General features: G+C 45.6%; 1 protein-coding gene and 1 pseudogene across 10 annotated transcripts in view; one reads left to right on the top strand and one right to left on the bottom strand.

Moving 5' to 3' along the window:
• DCAF8 (DDB1 and CUL4 associated factor 8) overlaps positions 1–17,429 on the top strand; it is a 39,337-nt gene that overhangs the window by 17,049 nt on the left and 4,859 nt on the right. For all 10 annotated transcript variants that reach the window (XM_064593774.1, XM_045876704.3, XM_045876707.3 and 7 more), the window contains 7 exons: positions 908–1,048; positions 2,079–2,173; positions 6,469–6,579; positions 13,293–13,365; positions 13,838–13,895; positions 14,411–14,518; positions 16,098–16,228. In XM_064593774.1, the coding sequence (XP_064449844.1) occupies positions 908–1,048; positions 2,079–2,173; positions 6,469–6,579; positions 13,293–13,365; positions 13,838–13,895; positions 14,411–14,518; positions 16,098–16,228 (717 nt within the window). The remainder of the gene's footprint in view (positions 1–907; positions 1,049–2,078; positions 2,174–6,468; positions 6,580–13,292; positions 13,366–13,837; positions 13,896–14,410; positions 14,519–16,097; positions 16,229–17,429) is intronic.
• Positions 9,602–9,967, bottom strand: LOC123845852 (small ribosomal subunit protein eS25-like; annotated as a pseudogene).

The raw sequence follows: 17,429 nt of genomic DNA, 5'->3' as shown, positions 1-17,429 counted from the left end.
AAAGGCAGGCAGCAGTTAGACAAGCCTGAGATGCCTGGAGTGGGAGCTGACAGTGAGTTGTGGTAGAATTAGGCATCAGGACTCAGCCTGCCATGGCTCCCGTGATGACTTAGAGGAGTTAAATGCCCTGAAAGACCCGTTGACAGCCTTTTGTTTTTCCTAAGCACAGAGGCATTTGGAAGCCTTATGATAGGTGGGCTGCTTGGAAGTCCTCAGGAAGGTACTCAGTGTGCCCGGGGGGAGGCGTACAGTGTCAGAGCGGAGGCTCTTGAGCCATACTGGGTTCAGTTCCTGGCACTACCCCTCATTAGCTTTGTGATCTTGGGCAAATTCTTTAATCTCTGTCTTTAATCTGTAGTGTAGAACTAATAACCCAGAGGACCACGAGAGTTACACAACAATAGAAGTTAAGCAGTTTAGAACCATTCGTGGTGCTTAATAAACATTTGATGAGTATTTGTTAGCCTTGTCATTCTCTGTTTACTCACCAGCCCCATCCATCATTTTGGTACTGGCACTGATTCCTGGGCATGATCACTTCCCCAACAGCCCCTCTGGTTTCCTTTGTAGCAAATTTCTGTTTGCTTCCTGAATCAAGATAGGTTTTCCTCCTCTTTTCCTTACATTTCTCCCCTAGTAGGCGTAGTCCTAGTTCACCTGAGCACTTACCCTGTACCAGTTCAGCCTTGCAGAGTCAACAGAAATGCTCTCTTACATCAGGTTTTCCTCCCTCTTCTTTAACTCTTGGAAGAAATTGGAGTTGAGCCAACGGTATAAGGCTAGGAAAGCTAAGTTTCCAGCTGTTGTGCGACCAAAGGGATGGGTTAGGGTTGTTATTACAGTTTTCCCCTCTCAAATTCACCTCCTCAGTTTCTTTTGTATGTCCCTTTTCTCATTAATATCCCAGGCCAAGTTCCTTCCTAACAGTGGTGATTCCACTCTGGCCATGTGTGCCCGTGATGGGCAGGTGCGGGTAGCAGAGCTGTCTGCCACACAGTGTTGCAAGAATACGAAGCGTGTGGCCCAGCACAAGGGAGCATCCCACAAGGTAAGTAAGCTCTTGCCCTCATGGTTGTGTGGTCTAGCTCCTCAACCAAGGATCTCAGCCAGGGCCTTCCCAGATCTCTGCCCATTGTGTCACCTGCCTCATTTCTTTTGTCCTAAAATTTGTAGATAAAAAAGGAGAAAAAGCAGCCACCTTAAACTTCTTGCAAGTGCAGTATTTGAAAGCTTTCTAGATCTTGTACATTCAGCATTCAGTTGATTATACCTAACCCCTAAGCTGACCAGTGGTTGGTTTGGAAATCCTTGAGGTCTCCTGTGTCTTCCAAACCTCTTAAATTTATTTTGGTTGTATCTAGAACACCTTAAGAGCTCCAAGGTCCTAGTGGTCGCTCCTCACGCGTGAGAGCTCCAACTTTTCTCTCAGGTCTCAGGGCACAGACAGTACTATTTATGGAAGCCCTATTTAGGACTGGGAATATAGAACAGACAGTTGTGGGGCAGCCAGTGAGGAGCTGGGAGCTGCCTAATGTCAGAGTGGTCATGCTGTAGGAGGGTGGACCTCTTTTACAAACCCTAAGCTGATAGGTAGGTGGACCTGGAATGTCCTTTTCTAGCCCAGATGGCACAGAAAATACGAAAGTTACCTATTTCTTTGATTTTTAAGCCTACCTTCAACCCATTAGTTAACTAATTTTTACAACTAAAGTGTAAGCAGTGAAACTTGGGCACCATTTCTCTACCCATCTGAGAGTTTAATTGATTTTGTTTGAGAATGAACCAAAATGGTTGATGTTTTTCTTTGGTATCCTTATTCAGATAGATCCCTTGGGGACTTAGTTGAAATAGCAAAACTCCTGTCCTTTTTATTTGAATGGAATAAACAAGCTGTAACAAATTCACATAGAACAAGAGCAAATGGGTTTATTAGTTCCTTTCCTGGGGTTTTACAACAAAAAAGCTGGACATGTCTCTTGCTGAGATATTTAAAAATGCAGTCCTTCCTAAAGATAAAGGAGTGAACTAGATGGCTTCTAATTCTAATCTATAGAAACCTTTGTTTTTTTGTCCCTCAGTTGGCCCTGGAACCGGACTCTCCCTGTACGTTCCTATCTGCAGGTGAAGATGCAGTTGTCTTCACCATTGACCTCAGACAAGACCGGCCAGCTTCGTAAGTGTAGCAGTAATGTTTTTACAGAACTGGACTTCTTGGCCTTGAAAATACCTCACCTGTCCTAGGTAATACCCACCTCTCTGGTCAATCCAGAGTCTCTCTGTGCCTGGGCTAAGAAGCAGATTGAGGTTGAGGGCGCTTCCTCCCTTCTTTGTTGTTGTCTGTCTGCTGCTCAGCAGTACGGTGCTGTTCAGTCTGCCTTCATTTCTAAAACAAGGCTCGGTTATCTTCCATGTGGGCTGTAATCACTTGTTTCTCTCTCCATCCACTTGGGTGCCACTCAGCTCACCCACAGGAAGCACATTACAGAGCAGCTAGTTTTCAGTTCAATTATGTATAGAAACATGTAAACAAAGGATAAATCTTGCACAAAAATATTAGTAGCTCTAATAGAGTTCTGTCATATCACAGTTCCTTTTTATGTGAATTTGAGGCTCATGGTTAAATCACATTCCTCATTAGCTGTGTGATGTCATAGAAAGATCAGAGCATCTTATTTGGATCTGGACAGACATGGGTCAGATTGCGACTCAGGCACCACCATCTAACCTTTCTGAACGTCCGTTTCTCAGCCTTCCTTTGGGCCTAACCAGTCAATATTTATCTCTCTCATCTCTGTGAGTGTTATGATAAATGTCCTTGATGCCCCAGCATAGTGCCTGGCACCATGTTTGGAATTGATTATATTGTAGCTACTAATTAATTTATTTTTAAAAATTTCAGTTGTTATAATAAGCAAATACATCTTGTTTTAAAAATTCAAATAATAAAGTATATGGACGGGGCGCCTGGGTGGCTCAGTCGTTAAGCATCTGCCTTCAGCTCAGGTCATGATCCCGGGATCCTGGGATCGAGCCTCGCATCGGGCTCCCTGCTCAGTAGGAGGTCTGCCTCTCCCTCTCCCACTCCCCCTGCTTGTGTTCCCTCTCTCGCTGTGCCTCTGTCAAATAAATGAAATCTTTAAAAAAAAAAATTGCTATCTTGTTTATCTAGATTTATCTAGATAACTAGACTTGTTTATCTAGAATTATCTGGATTATTTACGGTTCTTGTTAAGTCTTAAAGATGTTAACAAATCTTATATGTCGTTAGCTTAAAATATTAAGTAAGGGATGTCTTGATTCACGTAGCATACAAGTAGAATATAAGCTAATTTAGGGCATATAATCTCAAAGCTGGTTATTACTAGACTTTTATTTTTCTTTATTTTTTAAGATTTTATTTATTTATCAGAGAGAGAGAGAGAGCGCGTGCACAAGCAGGGGGAGCAGCAGGCAGAGGGAGAAGGAGAAGCAGACTCCCTGCTCAGCGGGGAGCCCGATGGATCATGACCTGAGGGGAAGGGGATGCTTAACCTAACCAACTGAGCCACCCAGGTGCCCCTTGTTATTTTCATTCTAAAGTTCCAGAGGGGAGGGGAAGTACAAAGATGCAACAAATGGGCTGTTTGTTTGGTCTGCTCTGGTAGAGAGTTGGGAAGCAGGGTGGGAGCTTATTCTGTCTGCCAGGTCATAGGAAAACCACCATTAGACCACAAGGAGTTGGGGACCATATGATGGGCAAAACAGATGACTTTGGCAGATTATTGAATTTGGAATGAAATGACATAAGCAATGGCTCTGGATGCAAGCACTGATAGATGGGATAGAAATTCAAAGAGGGAACATAGGAGAAACTTGAAGTAGGAGGAGGCCCAGATCCTGGATTTGGGGAATAAGAGACTGAATTTTCAAAAAGTTTTTGCTTTAGGGGTTGAAGAAGTAGTAGAAAGCTGAGGTGGGGGACTGAATGTAAGGTCCTGGCTGGAAAATACAAGCTATCCTTACGTGTTAAGCTGGTGTGTGAACATTCACTTACATCAGAGGCATTTTTGTGTGAAACTGGCATAATGGGAACTTTTCTTTTGTGTATTTATGATAGCTAAGTCTCTGGAAGCTGGTAAGATTGGCTGACATTTTAGGAAAAGAGTTGGATTTGGAGCTGTGGGTGGGATATTCCTTTAGCCAGTGGAAGCCAATTTGAAATATTCTTCAGAGGACTTCTTTGGTCTGATCTGTAGTTCTTTTTCCCTTTTTGTTGGAACATACCTGCTACTAAAAAACCCTGCAAATTTAAAGGCAAAATTTGGTAAGTTTGTTTCTTATGTTTTCATGTGCTCCCTCCTTCTGATGTGAAAAAAAAATTTTTTTCCCTTACTGCCATGATTGATTATTTTTATAGCACCTCTGCAAGTTCCCCAGAGAGCCCGAGGTACTCTGCATTTATCCATTGGGAGAGAGAATTTTTCATTTCAGAGGAATAAATTGAGGCATTAGAAAGATTGAGCTGATTGTCAGGATTACAGGATGGTGGAGCCCTATTTCATAATCTATCCCTTCAGTTTTTTCCTTTTGCTTCCACATGGTGGTCAGCTTTTGTTTGTCCGACTCTCTCCTTCTGAAAATCCACATTGCTGAGAAAATGAGATGATCTTGTGAAAAGCAGAAGCATCTGCTTTTCCCCCATCTAAAACCTGATTAGAGCTGCCTCTTCTCCACTGCTAGTTTTGTTCCTTAAACTCATTTTGGATGTATTTTCTACCTTGTGTTTTTGAGGGTTGTGTATGTGTGTGTTTTCCCTAATGACATTCATTTTTAATGATCTTCATGCACTGTTTCTTTTTTAAAGATTTTATTATTTATTTAAGAGAGAGAGAGAGCGCTCAAGCACACAAGTGGGGCAGGAGGGGCAGAGGGAGAGGGAGAGGCAGGCTCCCCGCTGAGCAGGGAGCCCTATGCAGGCTCGGTCCCAGGACCCTGGGATCATGACCTGAGCTAAAGGCAGATGCTTAACTGACTGAGCCATGCAGGCATCCCCATATACTGTTTCAGTGGAAAGCTACAGAGATTTTAAAATCAAGTAAAATCTCTCCATTTGCTTAGAGCAGTTCTAGGCTGGAGGGACTTTGACCGTGCAGAGAGGATGAAATGATTTTACATTTCTTTACAAAGAAACTCGTTGTCATGGTTATATTTCTTTCAGTTTCCATGACAACAGAATGAGCAAAACCTTAGAATTAAAAACAAAAGCTAGAACCTAGCCCTTTCCTTCCCTGTTTTTCATTTCCTGTAAATTTACTAATCTCTGTGATACCATTTGACTGGCTGGACACTTAGATTTGGGAAGAGTATTCATAGTGCCACCCTTAAGATGGGATAGATACGGCTTTTAGCCAGAATCTTCTGGCTAAAACTCTAAAATTTTATAGGGTTTTCCTCAGGACCCCAATGCCCTCTTAAGGATCGCCCTTTTTTGTGGTACAACCAGAGGAGTAATTTAGAGGTGACTTTCCAGCTTTAGAGACAGCTGTCTTCATAAGAATCTCCTCTCCTAACTTGCTTCAGATAAAGGAAGAATGCTGCTTTCCTTTGGACTGTCCCTGTGCTAGAGATGTGGCTTGTCATTCTTAAGTGTGCATTTTTAGAGCTGGGTTGTGACACTTTTGTGGAATCTGAGAGGTAGATTCTTTTTTTTTTTTAAGATTTTATTTATTTGAGGGGTGCCTGGGTGGCTCAGTCAGTTAAGTGTCTGCCTTCGGCACGGGTCATGATCCCAGGGACCTGGGATCGAGCTCTGAGTTGGGCTCCCTGCTCAGTGGGGAGACTGCTTCTCCCATCTCCCTGTGCCCCTCTCCCCTGCTTTTGCCTTCTCTCTCTCTCTCAAATAAAGATCTTTTTTTTTTTTTTAAGATTTTATTTATTTATTTGACAGAGACAGACACAGCGAGAGAGGGAACACAAGCAGGGGGAGTGGGAGAGGGAGAGGCAGGCGCCCCTGGGAGGTAGATTCTAACCTTAAGGGCTTTTCTGGCCACTGTTTTTATGACTCATCCTCCTCTTTCTCCCTGCTCCCAGATGATTGGGAGAATGTATTTATATAATATGGGAAGATGTGGGTGGTATCGTCTGTTTAATGATAGGTTATCATCATGTTGGACTCCAACTAAACTGACACTACCCGAGGAGCAATATTTTTACATACTTTAATTTACACGTCTTGAGGAATACCATAAAATGACTTCATTACACGTTTGTTTTTCCCTCCCCAAGGTAGCATTTATTAAATATACGTGGAGGTGATTTTTGTCTTTTTCTTGTTCCAGTGTTCAAAACAAACAAAACCACTTTTTTCTTTCTTTCTCATTGAGAATCTGGTCTTACTAGCTGTGTCTGCATTACTCTCTGTGCTCTCTCTTGCCATGACCATCTGGGTCTTTTAGAGAATATAACTTTTACACTTTTCTACTCTTAAAGGAAACTGGTGGTGACAAAAGAGAAGGAGAAGAAAGTGGGACTGTATACGATCTATGTGAATCCTGCCAATACCCACCAGTTTGCAGTGGGTGGACGAGATCAGTTTGTAAGGTGAGTCTGGCTCTTTTGTGTCTTTGAGAGTTTGAAACTGATGCATTGGGTACCAGCAGCTATCCTTTGTGGAACAGTGTGAATGGCCTCGGAATCCATTAACCACCATCTTGAATTTTTTACCATCTTCCAAAGAGTTTAAGCTTCTTCTGAGCATTCTGTTCCCTGATGTAACAGTAACAATCCCTGAGGGATAGCTTAACTTATTATAGAGAGTGTCAAGTTGGGTTTTTTTTTGTTTTTTTTTTTAAGATTTTATTTGTTTGAGAGAGAGAACGAGAGAGAGCATGGGGCAGGGGAGGGGGCAGAGGGAGAAGCAGACTTCCTACTGAGCAAGGAGCCTAACGCCGGGCTCGATCCCAGGACCCTGGGATCATGACCTGAGCCAAAGGCAGATGCTTAACTGAGCTACCCAGGCACCTGAGATTGTCACGTTTTAAAGAAGTTTGATGAATTGTGACCAAGGTCCCCATATAGCAGCTAAGACATAAATCCAGGTTTATTAGCAATTGATGTATTAGTAAATATTTCCCACCGTTTTTTGTATATAAATTAACGTGTACTAGAAATTTTGAATGCTGGTTTCAGATACAGAAATGATTTGAGTGGGAGTACTCAGTGTGAACTCTGAGTTTTTGACTCCCACTGTCATGAACCAGTTTTCTTTCTCGGTAGTGATATCTTTGTTACTGGGAACGTTTATTGTAACACTGGCTATTGAGGCATGTCCTAAGGAAAACAAGAGTTCAGAGGTTCAATCCCCATGTGTATCACTTAGTTTCCTTCTGGCTCTTAGTCACAAACTGTATCCCCTCCCTACCCAGGTGGCTTATTTGAGCTCTGTTTCTGTGATTATACCATCCCCCTTTGCTGAGGGATCATCAGTTTGAAAAGGAGGAGGGAGAGCATCACTATAAAAATGAATGACTTTTTGCTTTCCTGATTGAGGGGTGAAAAGCATTATCTTCCTTTTAAAATAAGAGCACATTTTTATAATTGTATTCTGAAATTAATTTCACTGGTAAGTATCATGGGGATAGAGTAAGTTTTTAGAAATACATGAGAGATGACCTTCCCTTGTTCAAGAATCCTGCCACAAGAGAATTAGACAACTTTGTGCCTGTCTATTTTCCTGTTTCCCTTGCTTTCCAGATTCCTGTCCTTTATTCACCCAGTGGCAAATGTGTAGTAGTTTTTTTGTTTTTTTGTTTTAATAAGAAGCTGTTGATCAAAAAGGGTTGTAGCTGTCAGGTGCTGCCTCCTCCAAATGGAGCATTTACTGAAATTCCTAGTTTGGATTTCCTCCTTAGAGCTCTGGATGGCTTGAAAAGTCTGTATCTGTAGATAATTCAGCCACTAGGTCCTTGATGTTTGGAGGGGACTGGAACAGTTGGCTTTGTCATGAACTGCAGGTGATAATGCCTTAATCCAAAGCTGATACGTTGGCCAGGGTTAGACTAAGGCTGGAAGTCAGTTTTAACATGTTAGCACGTGGACGAATACTTAGATATTCTGCCTCTTACCAGCTCAGTGTCCTCTGTCCCTTCGTACATGGCAGATTTTCGGCGGATGTAAGCTGTGCACTTGGCGTGTGTAGACTTTGAGGCACACTGACCCTGCGCGAGCAGACGGCCCTTTGGGCACCCTAGATCGCCTCTGACCTTAGGCTCATTCAGTTTCTCTGGCACCTCTTCAGTTCAGCCAGTCGAGTGTTTCGGGATTTCCCCTTTCTGATTATTTCTTTGAAAGAACCTAAAGAGCTCGCCTTCCGGTACAAATTTGAAAATATTTTTGGTGAATATTTTATATCCTAGTACCATTAGCTTTCATTTCTAGCCTGAAGGAATTCCTTCAAGGGAATGTAGAGAAATCGCTTACTCATCCTTAAGGCCTTTGCATCATGAATACTGAATTTTGGTTTAGTATTGTGAAGAAGCATTTAAAGGAAGCCTAGAGAGACTTGCTTTTTGGCCTATAACCGAAAAAAAGGGTGGGGGGAAGAAAGGAGAAAGTAGACAAGTAGAGGTGGTGGAGGTGTGGGTGCCTACTACTAAATCCTATTTGGGTTGGTTTACGAATTGACAAGAGTGAAGAAAAGGAGAATGTATCAGATCAATGAATCCTGTGGTGGTTGGTTGACATGTAAATTTATCGGTAAAGGATTTGGTATAGGCCCTGGCTCATAAATAATAAATAGTCCCTTTGCTTTTCTGTCTTAGGCTGATATCAGCAACACTGAGAGAACACTAGATGAAGGGCAGGTGGGGTGGTGAGGGGAGAGGAGGTGAGGAAGGAAGAGAGAGGCTTAAGGTAACAAGGTAGTACGGTACCTGGAGGCCTGTGGAGATGCCATAAGGGTGTTGAGACAGTGCTAAAACCACTCTTTATTTGATTTAAAATGTGTGAAGGGCATAGGAAGAATCAGTATTGTGAAGATGTCAACTTCTTCCCAACTTGACCTGTTGATTCAGTGCAATTCCAGTAAAAATCCCAGCAAGTTATTTTATGGATATTGATAAACTGATTTTAAAGTTTATATAGAGAGGCAAGAGATCCATAAAAGCCAACACAGTATTAAAGGGAAGAACAGAGTTGGCGGACTGATGCTACCCAACTTCAAGACTTCCGTAAAGCTACAGTCATGGAGATGGTGTAGTATTGGCAGAAGAATAGACAACTAGATGAGTGGAATAGACTAGAGAGCCCTAAACAGACACACGTAAATATAGTCAACTTACCTTTGACAGAGGTATAAAGGCAATACAGGGGAGCAGAGATAATATCTTCAACAAATGGTGCTGGAACAGCTGGGCATCCACATGTGAAAGGAATCTAGACAGACCTTATACCCTTTACTAAAACTAACTCAGATGGTCACAGACCTAAAAGTAAAACCCCAAACAATAAAACCTCTAGAAGATCACATAGGAGAAAACCTGGATGACCTTGGGTATGGTGATGCCTTTTTATTTTTGATTTAATAAATTTTTGTTTTCCAAAATGTACAGTTGGTGGGCTGTGTTCATGCAGCTTCACTAGCAGCTAGGGCATCTCTACCCTTGGTGTTTCTGGTGTAAGTTACTTGAGCTCTGTGCTTTGAAACCGGTTTAATAAGTACTTCACTAAGGAGCTCCTGAAGGGCTGCCCTGGCCAGAGGACCTCAAATCTTCAGTCTCTCAGAGACAACAGCTAGAGTTAAAAGCTTATAGTTGGGAACTTCCTTATAGAGTTAGTCTTATGTCGCTTTGTCAAACAAGACCAGGTTACTGAGCTTGTCCCAAACTTTGCCTTTGGACCACTTCTTTTTGGCCTTGCCCCCAGATTTGTTCACTGGGTCTTTGTCTTTTTTAGCCGACTTTCCGGCATCTTTCTTGTCCTTGGGAGGCATTGTGAAGCTTGGAGAGCAGCGGCCACACCTGCAGCCTTGCTCAGATGTTGAATAAAAAGTGGTGATGCCTTCTTAGATACAGTAACAAAGACATGATTTGTGAAATAGTTGATAAGGTACACTTCGTTAAAATGAAAAACTTGTGCTCTCTGAAAGACACTGTCTGAGAGAATTAGAAGACAAACCACAGGTTGGGATTAAATATTTGCAAAAGACATATCTGATACAAGACTGTTATCTAAAATATATGAAGAACTCTTAAAACTCAACAAGAAAACAGCCCAATAAAAAATGGGTCAGAGACTTAACAGACACCTCACTGAAGAGGGTATATAGATCGCAAATAAATATATAAAAAGATGTTCCACGGCAGTGGAGACAGTGAGACAGTGGAGACAGAAAGGGAACACAAGCAGGGGGAGTGGGAGAGGGAGAAGCAGGCTTTCTGCCGAGCAGGGAGCCAGATGCGGGGCTCGGTCCCAGGACCCTGAGATCATGACCTGAGCTGAAGGCAGACGCTTAACGACTGAGCCACCCAGACGCACCCCCCCCCCCAAAAAAAATTTTTTTTAAATGTCAAGGTCCTGTCCTATGCTCAGAAAATAGGGGAAAAAATTGTATTCATCTTTGTATCAGCACTGTCCAGCCCAGCCAGGAGCTGGCCAGCTGTACTGCCTGTTTTATTTGTTTTGTTTTTAAGATTTTATTTATTTGAGAGAGAAAGAGCAGGAGCTGGGGCAGGGGTAAGGGGAGAGGACTCGCAGACTCCCAGCTGAGCGGGAAGCCTGATGCTGGGCTCCATCCCAGAACCCTGGGATCATGATCTGAGCCAAAGTCAGATGCTTAACTGATCCACGCGGATGCTCCTGCACTGCCCGTTTTTTTATAAATAAAGTTTTATTGAAACACAGCCACGGTCTTTCATTTACATATTATCCAAGGCTGCTTTCATGCTACTATGGCAGGGACCACATGGCCTGCCAGCTTAAGATATTTACTGTCTTGCCATTTAAGATCAAGCTTGCCAACCCCTGGTCTAGCGTCCTATCTAGGATATAGTAGGTTCTTCTTAAATCATTATGGGAGAAAGGGGAAAGAAGTTAAGGATTTGCTCATAAAGAGGAAGGGCAGAGAGCCTTAGATACTGACGAACACTGAATGGTCCATACACCAAAAATATTGAATACTTAAATATGTTTTACTAACTTGCTGACTTACAAAGTTTATGATGGCTTAGTGACATTTAAGAGCTGTTGATTTAGATTTTGTTCAGAGGAAAAACATCAGATTATCAGATGCTGTGTTTGCTGAGGAGGAGTAATTGGCAGTACAGCAGTCTCCTGTTTGTCTTTTCATTTTGGGGCATTCATTTAGTAAAGATTTCCAGATAATTCTCTTAATGCAGGATATTAAGCAAGAAGTTGTGGAGAATACAAACATGTATTGATTCATTCATCTATTCATCCAGCGTTTACTGAGCATCTTCTATGTGCTAGACACACACTTGACTAGATAGACTTTGCCTTTAAGGAGCGTTTTGGAGAAACGCGTATATTAAGGATTGAAAATATTAAGAAAACGCCCAGGATTACTCAGCTACTCAGTAGCAGACTACTAAGTAGCAGAGTTAGTATTTGAACTCCGATCAGACTCCTTAAACATGGGAGAAACCATTTCTCCCATGCTGTTCTTTCTCACAGAGGAAATACTCAAAATGGGAAATGAGTTTTTCATTTCAGGTAGAGGGGCCGGTGCGTGTAGAGGTAGAAACCCCAGCTGTGACACGGTGTGTTCAAGGAAGCCTTGCTTTTTTGTTTTGTTTGTTCTTGTATCACATATAGGATCTTTGAGAAGAGATGGAGAGTCCTACTAAGGAGTTTGGACTTTATTTAGTAGAAAATACAGAATCACTGAAGAGATTTTAAGCAGGGAATTTACATAAAATGTTGCATTTTAGAATAATTCTGGGGACAGCATGAGCAAGGAAGTCAGTTAGAAGGATACTACAAATAATCTAGGCAAAACCTCCGTGTAGGTCATAGTTTGCCTACGTACAGTCAGAGGAGAACTTCAGACCAAACCTCCAGGGAATATTAGCATTTAAGAGCTTAAAGACAGACAAGCTCATGAACACCATGAAGGGGTGGTTGACCATCAAGGAAGGCAGCGGTTTTAGGGAAGGCGTAGTGAACGATGTCAAGAGGAGAGAGAGAGGCCTGAAGAGTAGACTGTGGGTGGAGGCTGTCAGGCCACTGGTGACTTGAGCCAGGGAAGTCTCACTGGTGGGTTGAGGGCCAAAGCTAGATTGGAATGGATTGAGAAGGGAACAGGAAATGAAGTGAAAACACTGAATGCAGATTGCTCTTTTCAGTAATTTGACTACGAGAGGGAAGGACAGAAAAAGCAGTAGTGGGAAGTCAGCAGAGGAGGGTTTAGGAAATGGGCAGATAGGCACGAGGAAGAGGTTGAGGACTCACGGAAAGAGGTCCTCGGAGGAGTGGAAAGAGCAGCTATGGGGAGGAAGCACACAGGCGGTGGGTTGTTGCTCCTGTGTGTCCAGCACCTGGCAGGATACCTGGCTCATGACATCTGTCCTAGGTGTCGGAAGGAATGGTCCGAGTTTGGATCGCAGAGATGAGGAAAGGGGACACTGGTTGGATGGGAATAAAGGCAGGAGAGAAGAAGTCTTGAGATCCTGGGGGGGGGTTTGTAATCACTGTGAGGAGCGAGAGGGAGACCGGGCCAAGTCAGAGGCCAAGACAGGCTTGAAGACCCACGGACTTCTAGGAGCGGGGCCTCTGTAGCAATAAAGGCTGCAATAAAGGACTTATTTCAGTAGAAATAAGTAGTAAGCGATTCAAAGCTGAGAGGAGAGAGAAGGCCCTTCAGGTTAATGTGATTTAGGATTACCGCTTGAACTGGGGAGTGTCTGGATAAGAGTCAGGATTCAGAAAGGGCTGGGAGAAGGAGGGCCTTCAGGGAAGAGCGGGAGCCAGAATCTTAGTGGGGTGATGTCCTTTATCTGTCCTGACATCCAGCTGACTGCTGTTCTTGCCACTACTTTGCAGTTCAAGGGGTCACTTTGTAAGTTGTTGTTTTGGTTTGTTTTAAGATTTTATTTATTTATTTGACAGAGAGAGAGAGAACACAAGTAGGAAGAGTGGGAGAGGGACAAGCAGGCTCCCCGCTGAGCAGGGAGCCCGATGTGGGACCCAGTCCCAGGACCCCGGGATCATGACCTGAGCTGGAGGCAGATGCTTAACCACTGAGCCACCTAGACGCCCCATTTGTAAGTTTTAACATTCTGTTGTTTCTTCCATTATAGGATTTACGACCAGAGGAAAATTGATGAGAACGAGAACAATGGAGTGCTCAAGAAATTCTGTCCTCATCACCTGGTAAGATTCATGAGGGGCCAGTGGTTCCCAGCTTTCCTGACTCAACTCCAAGGCTGCCCCCAAAAGTGTTGGCCTGGTGGGAGGAGCTTGGACTTTCGAGTCCGTTCCCTGGATTTGAATCCCGGCTCCACCACTTACCAGCTTTGTGCTCTTGGGCAGTCACTTCACCTCCGTTGGCCTAGGTTTTCTTATTGACACAGTGTAGAGAGGTAAAGATCATTGCCTTGCCCCGTGATGGTGAGGCCCAAGGAGATGAGAGTGTGTGTCACGTGGCTAGCACGCGGAAAAGCACCAGCAGAAAGCCCTCTCCCCTGAGCTGGCCACATCGCACTGGTTGTATTCCTGTCTCTGTCTCTGTCTCTCTCACCCTCTGGGAGAAGATAGTGGGGAGTGTGAAGGAGAACCTGTTTCCTGAAGGTGGTGTAACAGGTGGGGGGGTGGGGCATCAGTCGGTATCTGCTCCTTATTGCAGGTGAACAGTGAGTCCAAAGCAAACATCACCTGTCTCGTGTACAGCCACGACGGCACAGGTACGTGCGCAGGGCCCAGCTGCTAGGCTGGCACGCCCCCTCCGTCTGGGGAGCTGCTGAGCCCGCGAGGCACGCGCCTCCAGTGCTCACCGCTGTGCTCCAGCTCCAAGCGGAGCGGCTGGGGAGTAGCTGCTGACGGTGAGCACAGAGCGGGAGGACGCAGCAGAGGACCCTTGGAGATGCCAGGCGCCACTTGCAGAATGCTGCCGATGAGATTTGGCAGGGCCTGCCCTGAAGCCCAGGCTCCGTGCCTGAGCAGGTGCTTATGCGTCTGGCTCGCTCTTGAGTTAATGGGTGTGATCTTCCTGAGCATTCTGCTACCCCTGGGTTGGCAGTGTGTTCTTAGTCTACCCTGGACGCCCGATCTGCCTGCAGCTCCAGCTGAGTGAGATGGGTGCTCTACCTGGGTATTCGGAGGGGGCACCACTGGCAAGAAGCTGCACCCCAGCCCCCAGCTCCTGGTCCCGGCTCTTTTTCAGCCTTTGCCTTCACTGCTGTGTGCTTGTTCTTGGCAGAGCTCCTGGCCAGCTACAATGACGAAGACATTTACCTCTTCAACTCCTCTCACAGCGATGGGGCCCAGTATGTGAAGCGATATAAGGGCCACAGGAATAATGCCACAGGTGAGCCGCTCTTTCTCGTTGCTGTCTGTTGGCCTGGGGAACAGCAGCATTTCGTTCAGGCTGTACAGATCAGAACGACCTAAAGGACAGGGCAGCCTGTCGGAGCAGTGAGAGGATGTCCCTCCTTGGGCTGGAGCTTTCACAGGCCTGCTGTGCTCGAGCGCAGGGCGCCTGGAGCCTCTCTCACCACAGCGATGTGACCTCATTTGGGCATAAGGAGACTTGAGTGACTGTGTTTTTCTTGAGATTTCGGGTAACTTCAGGCTTAGCGGGCTTGTTAGGGAATCTGGGAAAGCCCTCCTCAGTCTGGGGTACTGAATTGCCTGAAATCGGGGCGGGGGGGCGGGAAGTGAGCTGCTAGCTCTAGGGCAGAGGAGGTAAGTTCTTTTGAATGAGGCAGAGGAGGAGGCGTGGTGTGAGCGCCTCCTGCCCAGTCTGCGGCGAAGACTGGCCATGTGTGTTCTGGGTGTGGTTCCTGCGCTTGGCTGCACCGCGGAGTCACCTGCCGATCTTTTTTTTTTAAAGATTTTATTTATTCATGAGAGACAGAGACAGAGAGAGAGGCAGAGGGAGAAGCAGGCTCCCAAGGAGCAGGAAGCCCGATGCGGGACTCGATCCCAGGACCCTGAGATCATGACCTGAGCCGAAGGCAGACGCTCAACCATCTGAGCCACCCAGGCGCCCTCACCTGCCGATCTTTAAAGCCTGGCTTCTACCCCCAGACATTCTGATTTAATTGGGATGGGGTACAGCTTGATAGAGGTCTTTTAAAAGCTCCCTGTGTGACTCTAATGTACAGAAAAGTTGGGGTGGCCACTGCTCTTTGTTGTCGACACCGCTCCTAACAGGTATCTGTCATAATTTTGACTTGGAGAGAGCAGTGACTTGTCCTTTCTCTTCTGAGCTGGGGAGGTGAGCAGGAGAACCGGTGCTTGGAACTTAGTCCACAGGCGGACAGAAACGGAGTGCAGTCCCATGACGGCCATGGAACTGCACAGAGTCTCTGGGACACCCAGCTTCTCTTAGTAATTCCAGGGAGCGGAGCCGTGTCGTTCAGTCTTGGTAGCAAGCACGGTTCAGATGCTTCTGACAGGCAGTTGTGGCCTAGACCTCCCTCATTCTCAGGCCAGCTGACGGATGGCCCAGGAAGCAGACAAGGTGGTACTAAGGGCGTTTACCTAGGGTGATCCTCAGGCGTAGGAGAGGGCTGCCTAGGAGTGGGCAGGGCTGGGGTGGTTCAGGCTGGGACTAGTAAGGCATCACTGAGGCCGGAAGTGCTCCACAGTTCTCGGTGCTCCTTAGGGCGGAGACCAGTGAGACTGAGGCTGCTGCTGAGGGACTACAGCCCCTCGGCCCCATGGAGCTCTTTGGGGGCCTAGAAACAGTCTCTGGGACTGACATGACTCTTGGTCTGTCTGTTATATACACACAGTCCCTTGATTTGTTTTGTGGAAATGAAAGGAATTCTTTGGCTCTTAGCTGACTTAGAGTTTGTGAATAACTAAAGTCCCTATGAGGTAAATATATACAGGCCTGATGCCAACTCTCATGTGGTCTCTTCCCTCATTTATCATTTCAGTAAAAGGCGTCAATTTCTATGGCCCCAAGAGTGAGTTTGTGGTGAGCGGCAGTGACTGCGGGCACATCTTCCTCTGGGAGAAGGCATCCTGCCAGATCGTTCAGTTCATGGAGGGGGACAAGGGAGGCGTGGTGAGTATGCTGCGCTCAGCTGGCCGACTCGCTGCTCTCTCGCTGGTAAGGTAGGTGCGAGCAGGGCCACACAGTTCTCGCACCAGGGCAGCATGGTGCCGCATCTCTGGGGTCTAGCCAGGACAGTAACGGCGGTAGAGTCTGGGGCTGCTGAGGTTTGGGTGGAATCCTGGCTTCCTTTTTCTGTCTTCTCCCTCTCTAAGGCATGGTTTAGTGAGGAGAGAAAGGGATCTTAGGGAAAAACCTCTGGCCTGAATGAGGGATTTCTAGGCAGGCACCTTTTCTAAAAGAAAAGCATTGGAGTTGAGGGCGCTCCATCCTGCAGTGTGCCAGAGAGGCCTCCACTCCGTGCCTTGCGCCTCATCCCGTAGGGTAGCCAAGTAGTGATCTTGTAGAGATCCTGGGTCAGCGGATACAAGCTAGAAGGAGCTAATAGGGACAGAGCAAACGTGGCAAAATATTTTAATTTTTAAAAATTTTTATTTATTTTTTTAAAATAATGACTGAGCAGCCTGCTATGCAGGCTGTGATCCTATCACAGACCGCCTGTCCTTTGAATTCTAGACCGCCTGCACAGAGGCAGGGCCAAAAAGAAGCCTGAGGATCCTGAGTTGGGGAGTGAAGCATGGTCAGCTTCTACAGTGCATCTAGCTAACCATATATTTTTTTCTTTTTTGAGACCCAGAGTTAGGAAGGGAGTTGAGTGGCTTCCTACTGTAAGGTTTTTGGACCACAGAAGATCTGAAAGAGGCAGTGTGGGAGACTGCCTTGTACCGATTTCCTTAGGTAGTCTGGTGAAGGGCCCCTAGGGAGTGGCTGAGACAGCTTGGTTTCTCTTCAGTTCCATTCCTTCTAAGCTTTGGGGGGTGCAGAGAGTCCAGCCATCTCTTCATGAGGCTCATCCTGAAAGTGGTGGTGGAATTTAAAATGGTTCCCTGCAATCAGGCTCCCTTTCCTTGTGTTTCTTGTCCTAGTGTGAAGTTACTTCAGACTGTTTTCTGTCTGGTTTTGTCTAAATTTTTGGGACTTGGGGCCAGTACAGATCCGAGGCTTCTGCGGCCTGAACGAGAGGGGTCCCGAGCCTGAAGGTGTATCTCCCTGTTGCCTGCTTCGTGTCCTACTCTCCCGTAGGTCCTCTTCTGTCATCTGCAGGGAACAAACTAAAACACTGGAGTCTCCATGAGAATTCTGCAGTAGGCGT

Source organism: Mirounga angustirostris, unplaced genomic scaffold (assembly GCF_029215605.1).
Source record: "Mirounga angustirostris isolate CCGP_5_RB_7025 unplaced genomic scaffold, mMirAng1.0.hap1 SCAF_6, whole genome shotgun sequence".
Classification (NCBI taxonomy): domain Eukaryota; kingdom Metazoa; phylum Chordata; class Mammalia; order Carnivora; family Phocidae; genus Mirounga; species Mirounga angustirostris.
The sequence above is the reverse complement of the archived record's forward strand: the minus strand, read 5'-3'. Positions and strand labels throughout refer to the sequence as shown.